Here is a 12,070-nt window from a genome sequence, read left to right as displayed (position 1 = left end):
GCAGACTCCCCGTGGCTGCTTCCTCTGCGGCACGACCTCCTTTCCCATGGGCCAATGTTCCAATGTGCTTTACCTTGGCTGCGTTTGACTGCTTGGCTGTTGAAACTGCGGTTTTGAAGCTGAAAGGTTTCTCGGATAGTCGTTCAGACCATGATTAAGGCCCGGAAGACTCCATCCCAAAGGATTTGCCATTTTACTTGGTTGGCTTATTTTAGGTGGTGTGAATCCAATCAGTTCCACCTCCTCTGTTTTTACATGCTGTGTATTCTGGTCTTCCTCCAGGTCGATTTGGATCAGGGACTCTGCTACTTTAAGGCGCAGGTTTCAGCTCTATCTATTCTTTTCCAACTCATTTTGGCTTTCCACCCTCAAAGACTTTTTTGCAGGGAGTTGCACATTGTACTCCTCCCTATCAGTCTCTGGATCATTGGGACCTCAATCTGGTTGTTGACTCTCCCCAGGCTCAATCCTTCAAACCTTTGCGGGAAGTTCTCTAAGGATCTTATCCTGGTAGGTAGTTTTCCTTGTGGTGATCACCTCTAGCCATAGAGTTTCTGAGCTGGCAGCTTTATCCTGCAAACCTCGTTTTACGTTTTTGTTTTTTTTATAGGGACAAGGTGGTTCTACGTCCGGTGCCATCCTCCCTTCCTTCTAATGTGGTTTTCTCATCTTAATGAGGACATTGTCCTTACTTTGTTTTGTCCTAAACCACCCCATCCACGAGAACATGCCTTACATTGCTTGGATGTCATTAGAACTCTTTAGGTCTATGTTGCAGCTACGAAGTCCTTCTGGAAGACTGACTCCCTGTGTGTTCCAGAGGGCCCCCGTAAGGGTGGTCCTGCCTTAGAGGCCACCAGTGCTAGCTGGATTAGTTTGCCCGTTAAAAAGGCCAACTCGTCTAAAGGTAGGGTATAGGCTCCTGCCACTAAGACGACACCAGGTAGGAAAGTCCTGGCTCTGCCTAGGGATGCCATACCCTTCCCAGAGAGACAGGCTAATTCGGTTTTTAGTCCAGTGTCATAGGAGACAGACGTAACCTGATACACAGGTCTACTGCTATTTTTGTTTTATTTATCGCTTACCTGCAGGTGGATTTTTAGCTGGTTTACAGTCTGTCAACCACCTAATGTTGTCAGAAAATCAGGCTCTGTTTCTCCCTCTCCGCCATTCACAACTTTCTGCTTCCATGGACGGTGTTCCAGTATCCCACTATATGTGCAAGTTTACTGAGGAGATGACCCTGCGTGCACCCGAAGAAGTCTGAGGGTAAGTATTTTCCATCTCCCCTCTTCTGCTGTCTGGGGAAGTGATGGGAGTATCTTCTCTATGTCCATCGCCTGGCTTGTATTAAGCAAAAGGAGCCTGCGCCATTGTGTAGTATATAGGTTTAAAAGGTGCAGTATAGAAATGCTGTACTCACATGGGGTAAAATGTGATCCTCAGTTGTTGGACCTGGGATTGTACTCCCAGTCTGTGGTCTGTAAATAGTCCTCCAGTAGTCCTGTAGTGATACCACTCCTGATGATGAAGCGGGGATCACCTGCGAAACGTTGAGCTCCTGGTTTTATTTGTTTTATTTATTTAGTCCTTCGACTAAAACTTTTTAAATGAATAAAAATTAAAAGTAACTTTTTGACCCAATACGAGGCCTGGTCTGTTACTTTTTCACGCGACTTCCTGATCTATACGAGCACTTTACCAGCACGACCCGTGATCCAACAGGTCTACTGGAGGACTATTTACAGACCACAGACAGGGAGGACAATCCCAGGTCCAACAACTGAGGATCACATTTTACCCCATGTGCGTACAGCATTTCTATACTGCACCTTTAAAACCTATATACTACACAATGGTGCAGGCTCCTTTTGCTTAATACTGTTTAGATATACTGAGGAAATACAGAATTTTCCTTGCACCGCCATCCTGTGATATACAGAAAGCCTGACACCCAGTAAGAGAGCGCAGAAATACGTTGGCACGCCTTTACCAAGCCATTATTGCCTGGTCTGTGCAGCATTTTTTTGTTCTGTTTTGGCTACGCCCTTGGCTTGTCAGGTGTTACTTTTCAGCCTGTTACTTTTGGCCTCCCTTGTCTCTGCTTTTGATTGGAGGAAGACCTTATTGAGAGGCAGCGTTTGGGGAGGTGCTGAGATCTTTTTAACTGTCACCATTTTAAAAGCTTTGAGGACTTCAGCTCTGTCTGCTGCAACTCGTTTTCTGGTGCCATCCCTCTCCTGTCTTTATCCACACGGGTACACAGCTCCAAGGGTCCGGTATTCTAGCCTTTTGGCTCTATCGTTTTGTTTTGTTTCTTGTACTTCCCCAGGAGTTAGCAATGGTCAAAGAAGAAAACCGTTTATTGATTTTCTTTCTTCCCTTCTCAGGAGAAAGTATCCTCACAGCACCAGTGGCGCCACAATCTGTTTTCCAAACCATAGTGTATTTGAGAAGTTAATACCCAAGAAGAGGAAATATCCGGACAAATGTCTTTTCTAAGCGCGCAGATTCTTTGTTTTGCGCAGATACTTTTCAGGGGCATTTGGTCACATAGTGGTTGTCTTTATTTTATTTTATTTTTTATTTTTTCCTTCTGTGGATCTGCCTATTACTAGGCTATCAAGGACCACTACTATTTTTCTGGCTGAAGCAGCTTCTCTCAGTGACCCTCAATACAAGAGGTTTGAGTTTCACGCCAAGTCTATTTTTAGGATCCAGGTTACACTCTGGATGAGGTCATTTCTGAGGCTACAAGTGGTAAGAGCTCTTTTACCTCAGAACCAGCTTCAATGTACGTGGACTTTTCTCCGGTGGCACAGTTTCCGCTCTTTCCCCAATGTCTCCTCGCAGAGATTATTTTCTTCCATACCAGACAGGAGAATGAAGCAGACTAACGACTCCAGACAGCCAATTTTTAAGCCTAGATCAGTTTCCAGCCGTCGTCCAGGCCCCCCTTTTAAGACACATTCAGCATGAAGGTGTGTCCTCACTAGCGGCGGAGGTACGAGTTGAAGGTCAACTTTTTTGATTCTTTCAGGAGACATAGCTCATTCATGTGGATGATGCCTGGGTTCGAGTCGTGGTGTCTATGGAATACAAGCGTTTTTAAGGCTTCCTCCAGGAAGTCTCTCTCTCTCTTCATCCAATCCTCAACTAAAGGATGTTGAAGTGCTTCGTTTACATTCGACAGTTTCATATGGGAATGTTAAGGTCAGTTATCGCATTACTGGAACAGGGAGAATTCCTCTCTACCCTTGACATTCGCGATTTATACCTTTTCATATCTCGATTGCAAGGACCCACCAACATTTCCTTCATTTTGTGGTGGGTTCTCTACATTTCCAATTTGTTGCTCTCCTTTTTAGGCTTGCCACTTCTCATCTGGTCCTCACCAAGGTACTGGCAACTCTTATGGCACTTCTCCGCACCAGGGGAGTCGCTGTCATTCTTACCTGGATGACCTTTTGTTAAAGGCACCCTCCAGAGCCGATAATCTTTACTTTCTCGAGATTTCTCTGGACACTGAAGGCTCGGATGGATCATCGAGGAAAAATTCTCATTACTCCCAACTCGGAGCATGGAGTTTTTGGGAATGATACTCAACACCAGGACAGCAAAAGGTCTTTCCTCGTCTGGATAAGTCAACCTCTATTTGTGCCATGGTAGCTATTCTTAGTCAGGACGCTTCTTTATCTGTTTTTTTTCATGTGATTGCTGGGCAGAATGGTGTCGATGTTCAAGACCGTTCCATATGCGTAATTCCACTCCAGGTCCCTTCAGGGGCAATCCTTTCACGCTGGGACAAGACACAGGACTCCCTGAAGAAATTGATTCTCTTGCCCGCTCGGGTCTGTCTGGTGTTGCGAGATGGTGGCAGACTTCAATGACAATCTCGATGCGTTGGTCTTTTCCTCCCCTCCAGTGGTTGGTCATCTCAATGGAAGCCAGTCTGTTTAGGTGGGGTGCAGTTTTTGGTCCTCACACACTTTAGGGAACTTGTTCGCAGGAAGAAAAATTCTTGCAGATCAGCGTGTTGGAATTGAGGGCAGTCTTCCTAGCTTGACTCTTCTTCAGGATCTCGTACGGTCAGGTACTAGACCGACAATTCCATGGCAATTGATTATCTGAACCACCAGGGCAGGACCAGGAGTCAGACAAAGCAACATATTCCAGCGCTGTCATCGGTCAACGTACCAGTAGTGGACAATTGGGCAGCAGATTTTCTGAGCCGAGAGGCTAGATCCAGAAGAGTGGTCTGTTCACCAAAGGGTATTTCATCAGCTGGGCCTGAGATGGGGCTACCCAGATGTGGATCTCTTTGCATCCCATGTCAACCACAAGGTTCTTACTTACGTGGCATGGGCAGATCACTAAAAATAGTGATGCTCGTTATAGCGATGTCTGTGGGATAAAGTACACGTTTTTTGTATCGTTAAACATGGGAGGGAGCGGGGATTATTTTATTTGTCTGGTTCAAATACTGGTTAAATTACGAAAGGAGAAAAATAAGTAAATTAGAATTTCTTTCCCATTTTTTCCCTACATAAAACTTAGAGGCTCTGTCACCACACTATAAGTGCCCTATCTCCTATATAAGGAGATGGGCGCTGTAATGTAGGTGACAGCAGTGCTTTTTATTTAGAAAAACTATCTATTTTAAACCACTTTATGAGCGATTTTTAGCTTTATGCTAATGAGTTTCTTAATGCCCCAGTGGGCGTGTTTTTACTTTAGACCAAGTGGGCGTTGTACAGAGGAGTGTATGACGCTGACCAATCAGCGTCATACACTTCTCTCCATTCATTTACACTGCACTAGCGATATAGTTATATCGCTATGTGTCGCCACATACAAACACTAACATTACTGCAGTGTCCTGATAATGAATATACATCACTACCAGCCTGGACGTGATAGTTATTCAGAATCCTGACACGTCTGTAGCGTCTCTGAGATTTACAGCAAGGCCAACGTAATCTCGCGAGATTATGATGTAACCTGTCATTTCAAACGAGATTACGTTTGCCTTGCTGGAATCTCACAGAAAAGATTCAGAAGTGGTCAGGATTCTGAATACACATCACGTCCTGGCTGGAGGTAATGTATATTCATTATCAGGACACTGCAGTAATGTTAGGGTTTGTGTATGTGGGTGCACATAGCGATATAACTATATCTCTAGTGCAGTGTAAATGAATGTAGAGGAGTGCATGACACTGGTTGGTCAGCGTCATACACTCCTGTACAACGCCCACTTGGTCTAAAGTAAAAACACGCCCACTTGGGCATGAAGAAACTCATTAGCATAAATCAAAAAATTGCTCAATCACTCAAGTGGTTTCAAATAGATCGTTTTTAAAAATAAGAAGCATTACTGTCACCTACATTATAGCGCCGATCTCCTTATGTAGGAGACAGGGCACTTATAATGTGGTGACAGAGTCTCTTAAGATAAAATGGAAAGATATGGGTTCTGTCTTGGTACCACCCTTAGAATGTTACATTTTGGTCTGAACATTCAGACATCTGAAGGCCTTGGTAATGCAAGGGTTAATATGCACTTAAAGGGATCTGAATTATGCTCCAACTATATTTTAGATATAAATTAAATCAGATATACTCACAAAACATACATAATGAGGGCTGGGTACCGCTCATATAAGGTCCCCCACACATAACCGATAGACGTTTCCATCAATTATTATATCCAAAGTACAAAAAAATAAACTCTAATACTATCCTGATCTAAAAATATCATATTTTATTAAATAACGTATCAGGCTAACAATACACTGTATAAAACACTGACTAGCAATAACTCCTTGTCATACCCAGATTAATCACATACATATCCTATCTAGAGTCTAGTGGTTTATATAATAAATCATGGACTAAATATTTGTAAGGTCAAAGGAATAGGATTTGCGGACAGTGACTATATAAGGCATAAGGTCTCATGCACATGGCCGTGCGCGTAATCACAGCCCGCGATCGGGGGCATGTTCGTCAGCCACGGCCCGTAAAACGCAAAAGATAGGACATGTCCTATCTTTTGCGGTACACTTCTTTTTAAAATATCTTTTTTATTGTCAGTTTTCACATTTTCTTACAAACATTTCACGTAACAGTTACATCATGAGTGCGCAGCACTCAACTGTCATGGGATTAACTTTGAATTAAATTCAACATAACACATAAAAATATGAACATGGCATAATTGTCTATCTTCAGATGGACCGAAAGTATGACTTCCCCCAACCCCGACACGACCTAGGTCATTAAGTTTCTACTCATCCTTTTTTCCCCCAGCTGATTCAGAGTTGCAACCCCCCTAAAGTGCTTGCCAAGAGCTGTGTACAATACCACTTTGTGTACTGGAAGGGCCTAACAATTTCCGCTATTTCGGCTGCTGTACATTGCGATTCTATGAATGCTTGCCACTTATCAAATAGCTTCTTGGTTCCCGTTTCCTTCCGCCTTTCCACCTCCACCCTCTCAAGAACCAACAACTGTTTCAGCCGCGACACAATCATTTCTAAACCCGGCATGTCTGCCTCTAGCCATTTACTCAGGAGGCATCTCAAGGCTACCAGTAGAATCGTGTGCACCAACACGGGAGGTGATCTTACTCCTCGAGCACCCTCTTCCTCTGGTGGCCGCGCCTGATGGAACAATAGCGCTTGCGGCGTCATTGGGAGATTCGTTTTCCAATGGTCCTCAATATACTTCTGTACCATCCCCCAAAATCGTTTCGTATGTACACACCCCCACACTCCATGCCACAAATTCGTCAGCGGTGTATTGCACTTGGGACAACTTGTAATGCGGTCAGGGAAAGATTGTGAAGGCAGAATATTAAAGCCATATATAGCTGCATGCATCAACTTAAAATAGGTTTCCCTCCAGCTCTCATTTATCACACTCTTCCGTACCGTCTCCCAACCCCCCAGTATGGTCTCTCCTATACCTGGATCCTGAGTCCACCGTTCCCAGCTTTTAAAACTAATCCTTGATTGCGGCCGAACAAAACCATCTCTCAATGCTCCATACAGCCCCGAAATGGTCGCCCGCCCAGTTGTTGGACCCATGACCTCATCCAGAGTGTGCGAGATAGCTTCCTTACTCACATCCCTGAGCCTGGAGGTGCAGAATGCTCGTACCTGAAGTACTTGCAAAATATTGACCCTCCCTGCTATGTGTCTGAGTTTAGTGGTGATTTCCTCCCCAGTTAACCACCTCTTTTCCTCTGTGTGCATAAGATCCCCTGCATTGCCCATGCCTACCCTCCCCCATGAGGCAATTCCGTCCCCCTTGTCTATTCCCGGTAAGAACTCTGGATGTCCGCTTAACGGCATATATTTCGAGACCAGGTGAGGTAACCCAAACTGTTTACGTACCACTTTCGAAGCTAGAACTGTATCTCTCAATACAATGGAGGTTTTGAGACGGCACGGAAGAGAAGCGATTCTACAATGTAACAAAGCTTTCAGGTTCCAGGGTGAGGCATACTCCCCTTCCAGATCCAAGTTGGAATAATTGCTTGTCTCATGAAGCCAATCTACTACATGGCGAAAAAGACAGACCACGTTATAACCCCTGACATTCGGAAAGTTCACACCCCCTTCTTGTTTACCCATCATGAGCTTGGTAAGTGCTATGCGCGGCCTTTTTCCTGCCCATATAAATTTAGTGAATGAAGCCGTCAGTTTCGAGACATCCACATGCTTCATTAATAGAGGAAGTGTTTGAAAGGGGTATAGCAATCTGGGGAAACTAACCATCTTAATCAGATGGCATCTTCCCAGGAGGGACAACGGCAATTGGCCCCATCTAGTGAGTTCCGCTTGTATTTTTTTAATTAACGGGGGATAATTTAGGCCATATAGAGTGTCTGGTGCCCTCCCTATTTTGATACCCAGATAAGTAATGCAGTGTTCCACCGGTGATATCCCGCAACCCAAGGATTGCCAAAAGGTCTTAGGCAATGGCCTGCCCAACTCCAGCAGTTCGCTCTTAGCTATATTGACTTTATATCCCGAGCATTGCCCAAATTCCTGTAAAAATTTAAAAACCTTCCCTAAATGCTCTTGAGGATTCGACATAAAAAGTATGACATCATCAGCGAACAGGGCTAATTTCACTGCACAAGACCCTACTTGAATGCCTCTGAACATATCCGATTCATCCAGGTATCTAGCCATAGGTTCCAATGCCAGATTGAATAACAGGGCGGTACACTTCTACAGCACGGACACCTATCCATAGCGATACGGAAAGGTGTCCGCAGCCAATAGAAGCGTATGGGTTCGTAATTGCGGACCGTATTACGGAGAATTTTTACGGTTGTGTGCATGGGGCCCTAAGCCATCAGCATGAATCTGGTTACCTATCCCGAACAAGGGATAATGTGTGTCAAAAATTGCCAAACCGTTCAAAAATAGGTAATTAACAAAAATGTGCCTTGCCCATAGTTTTTAGGTAGTCAGCCAGTCAATCCAGAGACCGTGTGCTCCCCAACACGCATTTTGTGTGGATGACTTTTTGAATCTGTGCTTTTATAGATTGTATTGTTAGTCTGTTATTCTGAAAAATTATAATTGTAGATCATGATCGTATTGGACTCTTTTTTTTTTTTCGTTCTTTGGAAATCTAAATGAAATGTCTACAATTCAAAAAAAAAAAAAAAAAAAGGGAAATTTTCCTATTTTTAATGTGACTGTTAGAGGGCATTAAAAAATACATCAGTAATGAAGTCCTTCAATTATCCCCTTCTGTTGTAAATACGAGTTGTTTCTTAGTTACACCAGTTTCCGTAAAAACTGGACAAGGACAAAGCTAGGCTTACTTTCACCAGGTGTAAAGATTCCACTTTGTGCTCCTTCCTCACAAAGTAAGGCCTCATGCACACGACCATAGCCATGTGCATGGCCGTGATTTTCGGGTCAGCCGGCAGCGGACTATCAGCCGCGAGCCGCCCGCAAATCGCGGGCAATGCACATGGCCGCGGCCATTATTTTCAATGAGCCAGAACCGCAGAAGAGGGCCATAATAAGACATTTCCGTTCTTTCTGCGGTCCGGGCTCCAGGGCCATGCACAGACCGTAAAAACGACGGTCGTGTGCATTGCCCCATAGAAATGAATGGGGCGCAATTCTCCCGTGGATTTTCGGGGGAATTGCGGCCGCAAAAGCACGTTCGTGTGCATGGGGCCTAAGAGATATAAATCCCTGTATACGAATACTGTATGCACACATGGATTTTTTTCATTGGCCCAAAGATCAGTCCGCCCTGCCATAGTGCTGCTGCTGCTAAATGGCTGCCCCACTATAGTCCACCATGCAATAATGATTCTGCTGGCAACATAATAAACATTTTCATAATATTGGGGGAAAGGTACTAACTCTGTTCCGTGTGTGCTGGGCAGCACCACAGCAATTCTCCTCTAGTGCCCCCCTTCCCTTCGCTACACCCCGAAACTGTATGATAACCGAAATTACATTTAGAGATTTAGCTAAGCTGCATGACCACTTCCATGGGAACTCATTCACTGTCCCCTAGCTTTAAAATAGAAAGGACTGTAAGGCACACGGAACACAACATTTAAAAAAATAAAATAAAAAGTCGCCCATTTTTCAAGCATAAACGCATGAAATGCCCGCGGAATGTGTCAACAAGGCAGATGACCATATATTATAGCGTTGCATCCATAAGATTTAATGAAGGAGCTGGTCCAGGTATATACTGTAGTGTCAGTACGTGGCTCGTGTCTGATCGTTTCTCTATTTTTTTTCTTTAGGGTCCACCCAGTTTCCGTACAACCCGCTGACCATGGGAATTCTGAGCAGTACTCCTCCATCCTCCATAGCATGTGCACCCTCCTCCATGACACAAAGTTCTGCACACCTGCAGAGCAGAGTATGGGATCGTGAACCAGCACCTCTTCTCTCATCACAATATGAAACCCTGTCGGACAGCGATGACTGATGCATTTTGGAACTTTTAAACGATATTTAAGGGTTTCGGCGAGGCCTGTCGACAGGCTTGGAGACTTTTCCTAAGGGAAGCCACAGGCTGAGGGGCACAGGGCCATCCTCCTGCACATGGGATTTTAGAGCCGTGTAAAAATTATATATATATAAATGGATATCCGCCTGCTTTACCCAGGCCTGCTGTTAGCAGAATGTAATTTGTAAAAACCTAATGTTCCACATTAGTATGTAAAGAAGTTTTAAGGAAAAAGATGTGGATGATTGGACAGCTTACCAATTTACAACTATTTGTAAAGAAAACGATGTCTTTAAATCATTTTGTAAATATTTGCAGTGGTTTATTATTTCCTTTGCTCTAGTTTGGTGTATGTTTGTTTAAATCAATGCCTCAGCACTTGGGGGACATATATATATTATTATTTTTTTCTTTCTGGGATTAGACCTGAACTTCTTAGATATCAAATTGCTATCCCTTATTATATTAACTGTCCTGCACCTTAAACGACTGGCCTCTGTCCGATGTAACGGCCTCTGTCCGATGTAACGGCCATCACGAAATTTTGCTTCAAGAGCAGAAGAATTTAGCCATTTTTATTTAACATAGAAGATCAAGAAGAAACCGAAAATAAAGCATTGGAAATGCCATTCTATTTGATTTTTCTTAAACCATGATAGAAACCCGTTTGAGTCATTCTGAAACATTCAAGCTTTTTTTTTTTTTCCTCTGCGGTTTCGTCATTTGTTTATTAAGGAGAAAAAAAACTTTTTACAAATATTTCGTATCACCTACCATATGAGCAAAGCTTTTCTGCACTAGCAATGACCATTGCAAATTTGTGTCTGAGTTTTTAGGTTGTTTTTAACCTTAGAAACATATTCCCCAAGGAAAATAGTAGATTTATGTGTATAGGCCGGATTGTCACCACCAATCTCAAGGCTGACCGATTGGTGCCGTTGATGTATTTTTGTTTTGTTTTTGTTTCTTTTTTCTCTTCCTTCCCTTTCACCGCTTTCATTTAATTCTATACATCAATTGTAATAAAAATGTTTTTTTGCGCAAAACAATATTTCTGTTTATCATCGTTATCATATGATTATTGTAAGCGTTAAAGAAGTTGCATATTTCTAAAGGTGGCCATCATCACCCATCCAACTAATAGACCCTTAAGGACACAGCCTGTTTTGGCCCTGTGGACACATCCGATTTTTATTTAAATCTGACATGTTACTTCATATGGTAATAACTTTTGGAATGCTTTTACCTATCCAAGCGGTTCTAAGATTTTCTCGTGACATATTGTACTTTGTTGGTCAAAAAGTCAATATTTATTTGTGAAAAACACGAATTAGATAAAATTTGCAAAAATTAGCATTTTTCTAAATATAAACGTATCTGCTTGTAAAACCGTAATACCACACAAAGTAGTTACTAGTTAACATTTACTATATGTCTACTTTAGATTGGCATCGTTTTTTGAGCATCCTTTTATTTTCTAGGACTTAGGAATTCTCTAGGACAAAGTTTAGCAGCAATTTCTCGCGTTTTCAAGAAAACTTCAAAATCCTATTTTTCTGTATAGTTCAGTTCTGAAGTGGCTTTGAAGGGCCTATACTTTAGAAACTCCCATAAATCACACCATTTTAAAAACTGCACCCCTCAACATATTAAAAACCGCTTTTAGAAAGTTTCTCAACCCTTAAGGTGTTTCACAGGAATTTAAGCAAATTAGAGGTGAAATTTACAAATTTCTTTTTTTTTTTTGCCGAGTTTTGTTTGTAATAAAAAAAAAAATCTGTACCACAGAAGTTTTTTTTACCAGAAAACACAACTCTATGTTTATTGCTCAGATTCTGCAGTTTTTAAAAATATCCCACATGTGGCCCTAGTGTGGTAGAGGACGGAAACACCGGCCTCAGATGCAAAGGAGCACCTAGAGGATTTTGGGGTTTCCTTTTTCTTAGAATATATTTTAGGCACCATGTCAGTTTTGAAGAGGTCTTGTGGTGCCAAAACAGTGGAAATCCCCCAAAAGTGACCCCATTTTGGAAACTAAACCCCTCAAGGAAATTATCTAGGG

At 42.8% G+C, this 12,070-nt stretch overlaps 1 protein-coding gene across 5 annotated transcripts in view; it reads left to right on the top strand.

The window, feature by feature from the left end:
• Positions 1-11,057, top strand: part of NCOR1 (nuclear receptor corepressor 1) — a 173,041-nt gene extending 161,984 nt beyond the window's left edge. For all 5 annotated transcript variants that reach the window (XM_075854369.1, XM_075854367.1, XM_075854371.1 and 2 more), the window contains one exon: positions 9,800-11,057. In XM_075854369.1, the coding sequence (XP_075710484.1) occupies positions 9,800-9,987 (188 nt within the window). In that variant the 3' untranslated portion in view covers positions 9,988-11,057. The remainder of the gene's footprint in view (positions 1-9,799) is intronic.
• The last annotated feature ends 1,013 nt before the right edge of the window (positions 11,058-12,070 follow it).

The sequence above is a fragment of the Rhinoderma darwinii genome, chromosome 2, assembly GCF_050947455.1.
Source record: "Rhinoderma darwinii isolate aRhiDar2 chromosome 2, aRhiDar2.hap1, whole genome shotgun sequence".
Lineage (NCBI taxonomy): Eukaryota > Metazoa > Chordata > Amphibia > Anura > Rhinodermatidae > Rhinoderma > Rhinoderma darwinii.
Note: the sequence above shows the minus strand (reverse complement) of the source record. Positions and strands in the feature narration are given on the sequence as shown.